The following is a 15,617-nucleotide window of genomic DNA, read 5'->3' as shown; positions in this document are numbered from 1 at the left end:
TCTGCTGGTGGGTGAGCCCCCCTGTTCGGCTGCGCTTAAAGTAACACATAGCACTTGTAATTTACTTTTGTCCAAGGGATGCAAACAGCATTGCAACTGCGATGAGAGATATCGGGCCTAGTCAAAAATACTTCATCAAGCTATGAAGTGCCACAAGCTTTTTGGCTGAAAGGAATAGCAGCTTAACACCACAGTTAGCAACATCACAAAAATTTAGGTCACAATCAAGAAGCATCCAATGTCCAACTGGGAGTGCAAGAGCTATCTTTCACAGGAATATTATTTGAGCTGAAATCCATCTAGCTTGCCAGGAACAACGCTTTCCTCTTGTAAAAGTGCCATCTTTTTTTTTTTTTTTTTTTTTTTTTTAACTGCTATGAATGTTCAGGAACACAGCTTATTTAAATGTCGTGCCTTTTGGCTATTTTTATTTCCAGCAAGATCATATCAGAATATCAGATTTTTTTGGGTGACGAAGATGATGCGTTGCCACTACAGGAAGTGTGAGAAGCGTGTTGGCTGGGAGAATTTTTTTTAATTATTTTTTTTATTTGTCCATCCTGTCTACCCTTTTCTGATACAAGCTGAAAGCGCTTGTGAGATAACTGATGCTCTCCCAGAGCATGACCGTTTGGGCACAGTGCTGGTCTATGGGAGGACCAGCTTTTGTGGACCAGCTCAGTTTGGAGCGCTTCTGGCCAAGTTGGGTGTTACTTGCCGCAGTGCCTGTGGGACATTTGTGGCTAACAGAAGAACAAGACAGGGATGGTGAGAGCAGTGCCTGTCCATAACAGAGTTCAGGGTGTGCTTGAAGCTATGCTTTGAAGCCAAAATTTTGCTTGTACCTGTTGTAATTTTTTAAGTAGCATTTAATCCAGATTTAAGTTAAGCTAATAACCTGTTTGAGACTCTATGTCTGATCAACTGAGATTGTATAGCCACTAAAGGCTCTGCACCAGTTCAGTTTAAGACTGGAATCTTCAGTGAAACTTAGTTGAACTTAATTCAATTTTGTGTGTAGATAAACCCTAGATTTATCATTAGATAAACACAAACATAGCTAAGCTAACGTGAATGAAATCTATAGTTCATTTCACAGAAAGAAAGTTCCTCTTAAATCAGAGAGTAAAGCTATGCAGAAAAATGATTTTATCGGGATGGGATAGAAGGCTGTGCCTTCACCTGAGGATGTGCTGTTGCCTCCTGTTTTTGGTGCTGTGGATACATAATGTGTACGTAGTTGTATACTGTGTATATGCATGTCTCCATGCCTCACGGCTAAAAGCGGTACTAATAACACAACACCCTAGACGAAAGTGAGAATATACCAAGTTATATTTGGACTAAAGCTACTGGAGATGAATTAGGAGATGCTTTTGGAATGACCACCCCAGAGATTTCCTGGAGTGCATGCTTGCTTACAGCCACGAGCAGCTGTTTTCAGTGATCTTACTAAATTAGTAATTAGGCAGCCATGCTATACTCTGATCATGCTATTGTAAGTGTGCACAAGTGCAACTGCTCCCTAAAAAAGGCTTTTTTTTTTTTCTTTTCTTGGTGTCATCCTTACTTTATCGAAATGTACAGGCTAATGTTTTTCATTTCAGAGGGCCTAAATTTGCATTATGCAGAACCGAACCCAATGTGATGAGAGGAGGCAGCAGCGACGGGGATCCTGTGGCTTTACAGCCGCTAGGGTTTGGTGTGAACTGCAGTAAAACTGGATCAGGTGCGAATCTCTCTCTGATTCTGGTCATTGGGATGGGAGCTTCAGCTGGAGCCAACAATCTCTACTTCAAATTTAGATCAGGTGCTCTAGGGTGGAGAGTCATTAAATATAATCGATGGGTGTGTGTGTGTGGGGGGGGGGGGGTTGTTTCTTGCTAAGGACTGAGCCAAGTTCAGGGCTGGAGAGGAGAAGTGTTTAAGTGTAGAACAGCTACGGGAGTAGATTCTGCGCTGACTCGCAGGTATCCTTCACTCCTTTCCCTCTTTTACCCTTCACAAACGCAAAAGCGGGGAACTGACTTGAGCAAGGACGCTCCCTCAGCCCGAGCTCGGGTCCAGATTTCCGCACCGCCTCCCGCACCGTGCGCTGGTTACTGCGGCCGGGCACGCGTTACTGCCGAGCGCCGGGAGCTCCAGAGGGTCGCTTCTCCCCGCTTGTGCCCGCGGCGGCGGCAGGGCGGTGCGGAGCGGGGCCGGGGGTCCCGGGAGCGCTCCCCGCTCCGTGTCGCGGCCGGGCGGCGGCGCTGGCGAGGCCCGGGGGGGCCGCGCGTCACGGCGGGGGGCGGGCGGGGAGCCCCAGCCGCGGGGGCGTCGGGGCCGCGCCTGGGCAGCGGGCGGAGCCGGAGCCGCTCCGCGCCTGGGAGCCTGCGCTCGGCTCGGCTCGGCTCGGCTCGGCTCCCCAGCAGCTTGCCGGCACGGAGGGAGGCGGGCGCCGCCGCCGCGCCGCGCCGATGGGTCTGCTCCTGCTCCTCTGGGCGTGGGCGGCCGCCGCCGGGGCAGGTGAGGGGACGGGACCGGATGGGACGGGACGGGGGTTGCCGCCCGCCCCCCCGGGAAGAAACTTCCCTGGGTGCGGCGGGTCGGGCCCCCCTTGGCCAGGCGCGGTCCCAACGGGGGGCTCCGGGCGCGGCCGCTCGGTGGGCGTGGGAAAGTTTGCTGGGAGCGGCGCCCCCCGGGGCCGAGCTGGGCCGAACTGACCCGGGCTGGGGTCCCGGAGCTGTCCGCGGTACCGTCCCGGGGAGCCGCGGCGGGGCGAGAGGCGGCCGCCGGTGCGCGGTGCCGGCCGGTGCCGTTCCCGCTGCGGGGCCGGGCGCCGTGCCCTGCTCCCGGTGGGGCTTTGTTCTCGCCCCTGCCCCGGGGCCGCCCTGCGTCCCTCCGTGCTGCTCGCGGCTGTGCCCGGGGAAATCGCTCTACGCGATTATGGGAAGGATTAAGCGATTAAGGAATTGCTGCTTTAAAATCGTTTTTAGGGTTACCTCGCCAAAACGCACCGATCTTGAGAGGTACGGCATAGAAGTAGTTGGGAGAAGGTAGCGCTCACCCTTTGCTCAGTGGCGTTACCGCTAGGGAGCAGACAGACGTTTGGAAGGGTCAGCGGCTCCGAAAGTCCTCCGCTCGGCATCGCGAAGCCACTCGGAAAGTTCTTTGTGTGCAACAATTGCCGCCGAAGCTGCGAGAGGGACGAGCAAAACGCCCCTCGCTGAGCCTGCTCTTTCCCGTCTGAATGACCGTACGTGGATGGGGGGGACACGACTCGGCTGTGCCGACCTAAAAGTTTCTCCATCCCCAAATAGCTCCTGTATAGAGTGCCACAGAAATCAGGAGCGTGCTGCATACGTTGCGTGGCTGCACGCTGGCTAGATGGAGCGTGGTGTGACTGCTAGTGTTTGGGCTCTGGTGATAAAGGCACGAGCAGAGAACACGAGCTGTCGGAGCCGTAAGGCGGAATTAATTTCGTTTAGGGATTTCCTAGTGACATCATTCATAATTATACAGCTTAATCCTCTAATCTACTGTACTGCCTTCGGTTCACGTTGGGCCAAGTCCTGAGATGATTTCTGCACCCACCCCCTGTCTGAATTAGTTGGAGTCTTGCTTGTGTAAGCACGTAGTTTAAGGAGAATGGCCCAATTACTTTAAATAGGAATTGAAAGCAACATCAGTCAGGATCAGGCCCGAGCTTTGCACGGTTCTCCAGTAAGAGCTTACAGGTTGACGGTTAATTTTTAGTTCAGAAAGGAGGAGTATTTCCAGTCTCCTCTTTTGCTGAAGGGAGGCAGCATAAAACACTAGGTGTAAGTGCCGTTGATATGCCTGTGGTATCTTTCTGATAGACTGTGGGAGACCACAGGGGAAAAGGAGATTTAGTTATCGCACTGAAGCTGCTGATTTGTTGTTTATTAATTATTAACTAGGCTTTTGAATGCCTGCTGCAGCTTGAAGAGGCAGCACAGGAAAATGACTAAAAATGACTAAGTATTTAAAGCAATGCTAGGCTCTTGCTAAATAGTTGCTGTGACATTAAAGGTAGTCTTTTTTTTTTTTTTTTTGGAAAGCATTTCGAAAGCTGGAAGGGGGCATGCTGAAGTTGTCACACAAGACCCTTCACTGGCATAAATTGAAGTCTGTGGAGCCACAGTGGTCAATGTATACTTGTTGAGCTCCAGGTACTCAGGCTGGAATAAACAGTTTTAATGGAGCAGCGGAGCTACTGTGATTTATAGGAGGGCATATGCTTGCTAGATGCGGTTTCTGTCCTCATCCTGTTGATGTCAGTGGCGGAGCTTTCACTGATGTTAATGGGGTCAAGATTTGTCTTGCTGGATGTTGTTTGTCCTCTCCATTGAGCAAGTTTTAGTCCCTGCTCAGTCTGCCTTCGTATCAGTAGGTTCTTGCTGCTCCGGATAGATCTAACCCCTTTCAAACAAGGAACAGCATAGTCTGCTCTCAGCAGGGAAAGCAGACTCTCAGATGAGTAAGTTCACACAATTGACAGCGTGCTGCTTTTCTTCTGAATAAAATCCTTTGGTAGAAATAAGAAGTTGTTAGGTTTTTATTCTAAAACATCCTTTGCTTTTATGATTTTGGCCAGAAAGGTTGCTCCCTCTAACAATATATACAAAGCTGTGTCTGGGGGTCACAGCCCTTGCATTAGAAGAGTTGCTGTGGGTTGGGAATTGAGCGGTAGGTAGGTTCTCTCGATGACTGGAGGCAGGTGTGCTAAAAGCAAGTAGTCGCTGGCTAATGTTGGCTACAGCAGGACGTGTGTGTATTTTCAGTAGCATTTTGACTGTGTGAGGGCGGTTTGGGACCAGAAGAGCTGGCTGGCTGTGCTTTCCGTGCCTGTGTTTTTCCCAGAAGGGGAAGGTGTTCTTGGTCCGTCAGCGTGCACAGCATCAGTGGTAGCTTTTTGCTGCTTGAGCATCTGATAGTAAAACCTGATGACGTTGATGGGTATCTGGGAAGATTTGCTTTTGAAGAAGTCTATCTGGGGTATTCTCTAATTTAAAGTTTCTACAAAAGGTACTTATCCCCACATCCTTATGAAAGCACTGTATATGTCTGCACTTTGACGTGTCAGTGTTCTTGGAGGTTCAGTTTGGCTAGATGCTTCTAGGTGTTGATTTTCATTGTAGAGTAAGGTTGATGGAGACCTTGTAAAGCTGTCTTTTCAAGGTTTTTTGCTACTCAGCTCGATGTGCACTAGTGTCCTCTGTATTAGTACATCTTGCTATCCTGACAAGTTTTAATACCCAAGCAAAAGAAAGGAGAAACACTGTGGTACAGTGGATTTATGAGTAGAATATGTAACTTCTTGTTCATTCTGTACACCTCAGTAATTTCTTAGAGCCTTTCAAAGAATCAAAGTAGAGTATTTGCAGCTTAACTGATCCAGAAGCATAGTACTGGAATACTAAATGAATCAATTTAGACCTGAACATGGTGTCCACTCAGTGGAAATCAATCTGGATGTGCTTTGCAGGTAACATCCTTGCTCCTCAGAAGTCTGTGGGAGTTTTACCATTGACTTTGGCTGTATCAGGCTTTTGTTCTCAGATCCTGTAACTAATGATGTTAGCAAAAAAAAAATAAATCATTAGGAAAGCACTTGGATCTTGTATGAGATTTTTTGACCTATGTCTCAGGCACAGGTCTCATATGATATTTATTGCTATGTTGAGAGGGACTGTGGTAAGGCTGGCCTCTTTCCATCCCTTGAAAAAGGAGGTAAGTTGAAAGAATTCGGTGTGCCATAGCCATAACGTTGCCCTGAACTTTTGAACATAATAGCTTCAAACTGCTTGAATATGTGTCTTTTCTGTCAATTCTATTAGTTCTCCCGTCAATTCAAGGAGCAGCAGCCTTTTCCTGGGCATGAGCCCTTCCTAAATCTTGGGCTTAGACTGGTGCTTCTGCAGTACGTGCTACTGCAGACCAGAAGGTGCTACTGCTGGTTTAGGTAAATGAATGTCCCATATTTGTAGGTAGGCTTTGACATGCTCTGCAGGCACTGGCTGTGCTTAAATGCAGAAGACACGGTTCATAAGTGTTATCAAACAATTTTGTGAATCACTCAGGGCTCTTTGATTATGGAATATTTTGTCCTGCTACCATATCTCCTCCAGGGTCATTTTGTCCAGTTGGGAAAATAGATAGTGTTTATACCGAGCTGTAGGGCCTGTTCTGTTAGTCACAGCTAGGTATGAAATGTGAGAGGAATTTTCAGCCCTCATGTCTCCCTGGAAATCATGTAGCCAATAGATGAGTGTTGCAAATCTCTTTCATCTTTTTGCATAGGTGCTTATGCTTTCATTTATTTATTACTTTTCAGCCTCAAAAAGATGCTGGATTAACGTACCAGTTTTATAATGTTTTAACTTGTGTGCAGTAAAATCTGTGGAAAGAAAAGAGTTTAATTGAAAGAATTAGAAAAGAATATCTTCTCTCTTTTCTGCAGCAGAGTTACTGCCTTGTAAGCAATTGCTGTATACAGTGTGTGTGTGAAAATACTAGAAACGCCTGTACTTCTCCCTTCTTTTCATTACCTGATTTGAAATAAAAATTTATCTAACTTCAAGTCTCTCTCTCTTCTTCCCTCCCTCCAACAGCTGTGGGATTTGGAATGGATCCTGACTTACAGATTGATATAATCACAGAACTGGATCTTGTGAATACAACCCTTGGGGTAACGCAAGTGTCAGGACTACACAATGCCAGCAAAGCATTTTTATTTCAAGGTAAGACACACGTCCTTGGTTCTCTTTTCCCATTTCTGCCTTCGTGAGCTCCTAAGAGCTTTGGTGCCCGATTCCCTGTAATGGTAGTCTTAACTGTCATTCTTTTGCTGAAATGCATGTGGCATTTTTTTTGTGGGCTGTCAGGTCACTGAGATTAGAGGTCTCTAGGGGAAGTAGTTTGAGTAGGTTTACAACACTTCCAGTACTTTTTTTCAGAGTAAGCATGTCCAAGTGCTTCCAAGGAGTGGACTCTGTTGTATTCTTTGGCACTCTCTCTCTGTCATTGTACAGATGCAAGAGACACACAGAGCTGAAGCTATGTAGGTAAGAGAAGGCAGTTTTGAACACCAGTTAGTAACAAGTAGCAAACCTTTCATCAACTTTGTGAGAACTGTTAAAGTGAGAAAATTGGACCATGCTTAACTGTCAGAGATCAGTACCAGGCACAGAATAAGTCACTTTGAATTGTAATATGATTCTTCATTCAATATTCTAAGATAATGCTTGTGAGGTGTTCTTTTTTTTTCTTTTTATTTTTTTTTCCCCCCTCTTCTCTAAGTGGGTGAAATGTGGCATATTTTATGGTGGTCTTAGGTGAGACCGAGATGAAGAGACCAAGTCCTACGAAGTGGTAGACAGGTTTTATTAGGGTTTATTACAACAGGGTTTATTAGGGGAGAGAGACATTTATATCACTTGGGATTAACAGAAACATTAAAGCACAGTTAGGAGCACTTATTATTGTGGAGACTTCTTATGTTTGTTTTTTCTTTACTGTGCTTTTATTATGTATTCAGGTGGGTATGTTAGTGTCTTAATTTTTGATCTCTCTCCTCTGTAGCTGTTCTTAGAGGCAAAAGATTATGATCTCATTTTGTTTTACTTCTGGATTTGCAATACCAACTGCCTTTATTACAAGTAATAAGAGAAGTGGGTCTAAAGTCTTAGTTGACTTTTACCTGGCCAAAGCCGGTTTAGGTGCCATAGCAGATGCTTCTGGAGACCTTTGAAGATCTTGTTAGTCATATTTCCAATCTGTGCTATGCTGAGTAGCAGAATTTTCACTGTTTGCCAGATCGATGCCCAGAAGATGGGCATTAAGTTAATCATAGAAAGTTAATCATAATCATTTAAAGATACCGATTGTTTTGATTCTAATACCCCTGACTACAGCTTTATGTGTTGTGGATGAACAATATTGAAGTACAGTCATTCCTCTAAAGACTGCAAAGGCCTGACTGACTTCAGATATGTTAGTATTTCCAATTGCTGTTCTGTGCAGCTAATTACAACTGCCCTGATGAACTCTCACAGTGAGCTTTCATAGATTGGTGCTCAGAGCTGCAGAGAGAAGGACTGAGGTGTGTTTCTGGGGACTGAAACCCTCAATACTGAAAGTAGTTTTGAAAGGCTAGAGGTGAAGATGTTATGCTTATTTTTTTTTTTGACTTGAAAGACTGCACCTGTAGTTTACAAACCTAAAGGCCAGTTTAAAAAACATACAGCATGTAAAGTTCACGTGAGCAGATAAATACAAAGATAGATGTTCACAGAAGGACTAAACGGAAGTTCACAATATGAAGTGAATATACAATTCAGAATATCTAAGTAAATAAAGTTGTTTTCTAATTCCTCAAACAGAAATTCTCCTTGTAAATGCACACAGAAATAGCTGTATGCTTGGATATTGCCCCCATACACAGTTTCTTGGAAGATGATTTGGGAAAGATACCGTCTTCGCTTAAGCCCTTGGGCTAGGAGACGACTGGAGACCTTTGGAATATTACTCCATCCTGATAGAAGTCTGTGAGGGATCTTTTGCTACGGCCGTCAGGCAGGATGGAAGTCTGAGGCTGCCTGTTGGCTGCTTCCCTTCTTGTTCATATCTGTTATTTGTTAAATGTCACCATATGTCAGCAGCTGTATGAATTCCCTTTTAGTAACAGGTGACTTACTTTACAGCTACAGTTAGGCTGCGTGCCAGGCCTTTGCCTGGAACCTGGAGATACTTATATTTAATTTTGATTCTTATCTTGCCATACAGTAAAACCAGTACAGAACCCAAAGGGATGTACGGGCAACTGCTATGTCTCAGGTAGAAGGAATCATACTTTTTCCTGTAGAGGTTCGCAAAAATCCCGACAAGGCGACAGTCCCGGGGAGAGGAAAGACTGGAACTTAGTGCTTCGTTCAGAAACGTCTGTATCCTCTTGGACCTGCTGCTCCAGTGTCAAAGAGGGAGCCCTTCCTTTAAGCAGAGCTTTGCTTTGATCAGTTCTCACCGCATGCCAGTAGTCGGTGAGCACTGTGTCTCGCTGCTCTGGCGTCACCTCTGGGGCTCTGGGCAGGGGAGATCTCGCCTCACCTGGCAGGCTGATTGTTGAACAGGGAGCTGCGGCAGGAGACCTCTTCACTTGTGTGCTTTTACCACTCAGGATTTCCTAGTTTAGGAAAAGAAAAGACTATTTTGTGAGCGTGTTCTTTGGCATACAGCTTTCATGGGGCAGTTTTGCCCCCCTTCTTTTACCATGTCCTTCCAGCAATGTAATGGGGCTCTGAGCTTACACAAAGGCTCCCCAAGGAACACTTTGTCTTGTAAGATGTATTTTCTAAAATGACTTTACTAGAGCTGTTCAAACTGAGTGTGTTGCTTTGTGCATCCCTGGAAGTTTATATCTGTGAGGGAGAGAAATGGTAATTTTACCCCCACCCAGACAGTTCTACATACTGTTGTAGTGGCAGTGTGAATTGTTTTCCTAGGCAATATTATTTTTCTGTGAATTGAGCTTTTTGATAACGAAAGCTTTATGAGTTTTGGGCACTCTCTGAGTTGCGTTTAGAGGCCCCCCCCCCCCCCCCCCCCCCCCCCCCAAAAAAAAAAAAAAAAAAGAAAAAAAGATGATGGGAAGAAAGAAAGGCATGGGAGAAAGTGAAACTATAATTTTTATTAAGACTACCTTTTTTTTTAATCTGTGATGTTAGCTCTGTTAAGGAAAGTGCTTTGTTTGTTACAAAGATTCTGGGGAGTACCTCATGATTTGATTGGTACTAGAGAAAATATAGAAGGACTCTTTTCCCTGGAAGGTTGGCAATTTCAGTCCAAGGTGACCTCAGTGAAGTATTCTGATTTGATAATAACATTGGTAGTAAGAGCTGAGACTCAGATTTCCATGTAAAACAGTTTTACAGGCAAAGAATCAAATTCAGCTCCGTTGCAAATTGTGTGACAGCGAGATAGAACCGAAGTGGCTATTGAGAGTTGTGGGTTGCCTTTGGACAAGCAAGTCTGTTCCTAATTCAGAAAAACATAGAAACCTGTAATTAAGTGCAATCATCTGAGTGATCCTGTTGGGCTTTATCTTCGATTATTAGAGTCTTTCAGCTGGATTTTTGATTGATCAGTTCAATTATTTGTGTTTCAGTTCCATTCTCTGTGAAATGGGGGTGAGGGAATAATAATAATAATAAAAAAACACAAAAAATGCCAAACAAAGCCGTCTGAGTGCTGACAGTGAGAATTAGATGAAATCTGGTTATCTAACTCACAGTTGCAATTCTGAAAATGGTCTAACTCATAAGATCCCTAAAATTCTGGTCTTACTTATCATTAATTTTACAGAAGGAGTGGGGAAAAAATCTTTGTGTCCAGATTGGTTGTCCCAGCAGGAAGGGACAAAGGAGAGTGAGTGAAGAGTTGTGACTAGAGTGCTCTTGGGAAACGGGGCTCCCACAGTCCTGGTGTCCAACCTCACATCTTCTTGCTTCCAGCCAGAAGCCGAAAGAATTCAGGGAACCAGTTATGGGGGTGGGCTGGAAATCTTTCTTAAAGAAATATATTGAAAATATTGTTCATCCACATAAAGCATTGAGACAATGTCTTACAAACACTGCATAAAAACATTTGTGAATCCTATCTTTCCAATGTCACAAGAAGATACTGAATTTCCTCGAACAGGACCACGGTGTACATTTTAGTATGTCAAGAAGCAGGCTGAACAATGGCCTGCGTAGCGGAACTCAATCCCGTGCTCTGTTTCAGGTAGCAGAGAAGTAGGGCTTGTTTTGCACCTGTAGGTGGAAACCTCAACAGAACCTTGAGTTCAGTGGCAGAGAAAGGCTTTCGTCATAAATCAGGCAGGAGTTGGTGTTGAACTGGTCATCCTGCTCCTAGGCAGTGAGCCCAGACTTGTTACATTATGTGATTATCATAAGCAGTGACTTTTGTTCAGTGCTCTCTTCTTGTGGAAGTAAAATTTTATTCCTTTTATAACCTGTCAGCTGCGCACATTTCTTTTTAATTCTTCTTCCCTCAGCATCTCTTTTGAACTGATAGAGGCTTAAAGCCTTTACTTATAAAGCAATTCCCACAAGAAGTTTATTAAGGTTTTCTTGTTCCCCTTCTTCACAATCTGGCAGTATTTTTCAACTTTGCCTTTAAATTAGGAACTATCTTTTTACTATGTATACTATATGTAGCACTTGGCAACTTAGACCACCAAGAATTGTCCAAAGTCTACCTATATATAGTCCTTTCTCCCTTGTCTGTTTCATTTTTTTTTTGTATTAAACAACTGCTGGATTTATAAGGGAAACACCCAGCCTGCAGGTCCTGCAGCATAGAATTTGGTTGTGCTCCTTCTTCCCACTTTACTGGTGACTGCTGTTTTTTTCGGTACAGTCACAGCTCTGACAGGAAAGGCGAAAGAATAACAAGTATCTTGAAGAACAGAGAAAGGTAATCTTTTTGTGAGAAACCAGTGAATCTTGATGTGTTCCTGAAATGAGAGGGCTGTCCTGCTTCAGGCCAAAAGAGAGAGCAAAGCTGCAGCCCTGGGGGGTAAGAGGTGCCTCCTGGCAGTCTCCCTTGCACTTCCAGATGTGGTACATTGCTCTCCGTAGGTGTTTCCTCTCAGGATGTTATGGATTCTGATTTTTAGTTAGCTTCCTCCTTGACTTGCTAATGACATGCTTAGAGAGTGGAGGTGTTTCCAGACCCCATTCAAGGGTCAGGAGAGTAGGCTGCTGCCTTGGTTCGTCAGTGTGTGTGTCTTCTCACCTGAGCCTGTGGGCTGTGCCCTTCAGCTGAGGCTTTGTTCCACACCAGGCATTGAAGCTCAGTGTTGCCAGTGTGATGTGCAAGGTGTGTAGGCTGCGGATCTCAGAAAGGAGCCAGGGACTGCATGAAAGGCAGCAGATAATGGCTCAGGGAGGAAATGTGCAATTGCTCTTCCTGGGGTGGACGGCACAGAGAATTGTATTGAGCGGGAGAGGTAAAGTTTAATTTTAGAGTTTAGGGTGTTTGTATCTTCATACATAAGGCAGTCAACCAGGGTCATTGGTTTTGGTGATCTCTCCGGTATGTTTATAGCAAATGAGAAGTGTAAGCAATATTGTTTTTACAAAGCAGGAATCTTTCAGAAGAAGCAGGGAGGCACACCATGGCTGGCTCAGTCTTGATCCTGCCTTCAGCTCTGGTGAGGCAGAGCAGCTCTGTCGCTGCTTCCTCGCACAGTGGTGTCTGAGGCATCCTGCCTCACTGGGGTGCTGCAGAGGTTTTGGGCAGCACCGGTGCTGAGCCTCCGTAGGCCTCTCCCTGCTGTGTCCCTCCCTTCTGTGCTCGGGAGAGCTCTCCAAAGCACACAGGTGCTCCTGCATGTGTGGAAAGGCAAGAAACTTCTTTTTTTATACTTTTTTTTTTTTAATCAGGTAGAGCCCATCACTTGCCTCAGCTCATAGCTGAGTGCCTGTATGGCCACTTGCTCGTGGCACCCCTCATGCATGTGGGTTTTTGCCCTTTCTTCAGCACACTTTCCCCAGGGCACCACCAACCTGAAAGAGGGGCTGAGTGGGGCCCTCGGAACGTCCAGAACCTTCTGGAACCAGCTGCGTCCAGCAGGGGCAGTCCCATGTCTCCTCACAGAGGCCCTGCAGCCCCTCTGCTGCCAGCCCCTCAGCACTCACCTCTGGTACAGGTATGTCTTCATGGAAACTCTGAAAGCTCCTCAAACTTGTGGAGTTTTTATTTATTTCTTTATTTATTTTTTATTTGAAGGTGGGCAGTGAGGTGTTTTCCTCTCTTATGTGCCCTGTTGTGTCGGTCAATGCCAGTTTTGACTGGGGTGGTATGGATTTTGGATTTTACCTCATGTTTGCTGTGATGCCCAAGTCTAGAGTTAAAGGAACCTCAGGAGGGAAGGTCTGCAATGGTAAAAATAAAAATCCTTTCTATTTGTATGTAAAAACAGTATGTAAGCCAGCCTCTTGCCCTGATCCTGCAGTAACGTTTCCTTCAGAGTTGCTGGAGAGTTCCCTCCTCTTTCAGGTCTTTGTCAAAGCTGTGCTGTAAAGAACTGATAAATTAAGAGTTGAAATAAATACCAGAGGGTTTTAGTGGCTAAATACAAGAGATGGACGGTTTGTGCGGCTGGGTGTGCGTTGTTCTTTGGTGGCTCTGCACGCCGCTGTTCCTGCGGAGCAGCTGGGCCAGCTGTGCCTGAGGGTGATGGAGCAAAATGTGGCTTGTGGCTGTCAGCAGGACAGAGAGCAAGGACTTGATCTCTTTTGGGGATTGTGGTTGCTCTGCAGCTTTCCACCCTTCCTCCCCAGACCTCTGTGAAAGCTTGAAAAGAAGAGGAAATCAAGCTGGGAATTTAGGGGCGAGGACTGGGTGTGTGAAGAGACGATAAATGCAGCTGGGGTGAACGGGCTCCTCTGAGAGCTGGTGAGGGACACAGGCTGGTGCTGGGAGGTTGGTGGTGAGCAGCAGTCAGATGAGATTAACTGTGAAAGGCAGGGCAGGGAGACTAGGACTCAGACTGGGAGGTGGAGGGGAGAGGAGAGAAGCAGCTGTAGTGAGGAGCATGAGGCCAAGAGGCAAACTGGTGACGGCCGGGCAGAGCAGTGACAAGGACAGTACAAGGACACTGAGCTGAGGGGAAGGGAGTCAGGTGCAGGGATGAAGAACATGGTGAAGGGAACCATGGACAGTGGTGGGGAGAAGCAGCTTGGACAGAGGTGAGGGGCTTGTGCTCGAATGAGAAACCTGAGGGCTGAGGTCTCAGGCTGGCTGGGTGAGACTTGGGTAAAGGTTTGTTTACAGCAGAGACAGTGTCAGGGCAGCATAACAGGGAGCAAGCACTGGAAGCTCAGATTTGGCAGTGCTTTAGGGTGTCTGCGATGTGCTAATTTTTAACAAATGTTTTTGGAGGATAAAACTAGGATAATGTGTATTTAATTAATGACTTGGAACCTTAATTTTGCTCTGCTTGGGTTGTTCACCTGTAAAGCTGAGGTACTAATACCCTTTCCTCTAACAACAGTGGTGTGAAAAGAATTAATTAATTGCCGAGTTTCAGATACTGCGCTAGAATAATTAACTTGGTAATGGTCTGTTCTGTCTTCAGAGAAGGATTTGAACTTGGTAGATTTACTGTTCAAGGTCTGCCTTGAATAGTAAAAATAAAACATCAAATCCTTGTTTGTCACACAGGTATTGTTTGCTCTTTGTTCTTTACTTTGTGCACTGACTGAGGCAGGGACCCTCTGGAAAGCAGCATGTGATCCTGCAATTGAAAGTGGTACTGTAATGCGTACCTCTGGAGGGCTGAGCTAGGTGTCCCTCTGAGACTTGAAAGCTGACATCCATCTAACTTCTTGTTTATATTTGTTCTTTTAACATAGCTAATCTTTTAATGTGTTTTGTATATGCAGTGTAAATTTTTTTTTATGTGGCAATTAGTCAAAGTGGGTTTTTATCTTGTGTAAAACTGACCCTTTTCATCAGAGAGAAATGACTGGAGTCAAAATAAAGTGAGCTGGGTGGGAATGAGTGAAATGAATTATCTCTCCAGTGGAAGAAATTAAAGGTCACTTGAGACATAATTATTAAACAATGCTCTGGGGCTCTGAAGATAGATAAGCTATTGCTAACTTTGTCAGTGCCCAGAAGTAGTTTTTAGAATACTCATATATACCCATCCAGTGCTGTCTGTTTCCACTCTTGTTCAAATTTGAGTTATGATAGAGCCTTGTCTAGGAGGAAAATGTATCCAACACACTGATATGAAGATATAATTATAAATCCTTGCAAAGTTTCTTGTTCAGTATACCCTAATTTATTCCCCCCCCCCAAAAAAAAAAAAAGCTAAGTGTAAACTAAAACAGAAACTTAGTTGCACTGAACTACAGTGACCAATTTCCAATTTTTTTCCCCATCCTGAATGTTGTCATGCTGCCTTCTGTTACTTGACGTTTTTTGGTTTTCCCATCATGTCTGTAATGATTAGGAAAGAATTCTGAGCACACGTTGACTCTGTCCTTGGCAGTTATTTTTGCTTTCCTGGGAGACAATAATTGTGCTGCTTGTCTATCTTCATTGCCACTGTGGTAAGTACAAAGGGGGATGTGGGAGAAGCACTTCAGTATTTCTGTAATATGCTAAAAGCCTCAAATGCTTCTGGCAACCTGTTGACAAAGTCCTGCAATGAAGATAAGCAGAAAGAAAACAAAAGATCTCGACTCTTCGGTGGGCAGAGAGGGGGCTAGAGAAATTAGTTCCTGACTTTACCAGTGAGTGTCGCATGCTTCCCCACGGCATTACCATCTAGGTCCCTAAAATGGAAGTAAATCAATTTAGATAAAAGAAAGAATAACAGTCTGAGTTTCTTCTATCTTTGTCAGAATGGAAACACAACAAAAATTGCCTCTTTTCTTCAAAGGATTTTGGTGAGCTGATGCTCTTAAGTCTTATCATTCTGCCTGCAATCAGGTTTTATTAAGTACTTGTTTAGAAAGGGAGGTTTAAACCAGAGGAAGGATGTCATTCTGAAATATCGTACAGTGCAGGCTTGAGTGCCAGCCACAGCCCTGGGG

At 45.1% G+C, this 15,617-nt stretch overlaps 1 protein-coding gene across 1 annotated transcript in view; it reads left to right on the top strand.

Moving 5' to 3' along the window:
* The first annotated feature begins 2,459 nt into the window (after nt 1–2,459).
* Nucleotides 2,460–15,617, top strand: part of NELL1 (neural EGFL like 1) — a 295,005-nt gene continuing 281,847 nt past the window's right edge. Inside the window, exons 1-2 of the mRNA XM_050711117.1 lie at nt 2,460–2,508; nt 6,618–6,746. Coding sequence (XP_050567074.1) covers nt 2,460–2,508; nt 6,618–6,746 — 178 coding nt within the window. The remainder of the gene's footprint in view (nt 2,509–6,617; nt 6,747–15,617) is intronic.

The sequence above is a fragment of the Cygnus atratus genome, chromosome 5 (genome assembly GCF_013377495.2).
Source record: "Cygnus atratus isolate AKBS03 ecotype Queensland, Australia chromosome 5, CAtr_DNAZoo_HiC_assembly, whole genome shotgun sequence".
In the NCBI taxonomy this organism is placed as follows: Eukaryota; Metazoa; Chordata; class Aves; order Anseriformes; family Anatidae; genus Cygnus; species Cygnus atratus.
This window is presented reverse-complemented; position numbering and strand designations above follow the sequence as displayed.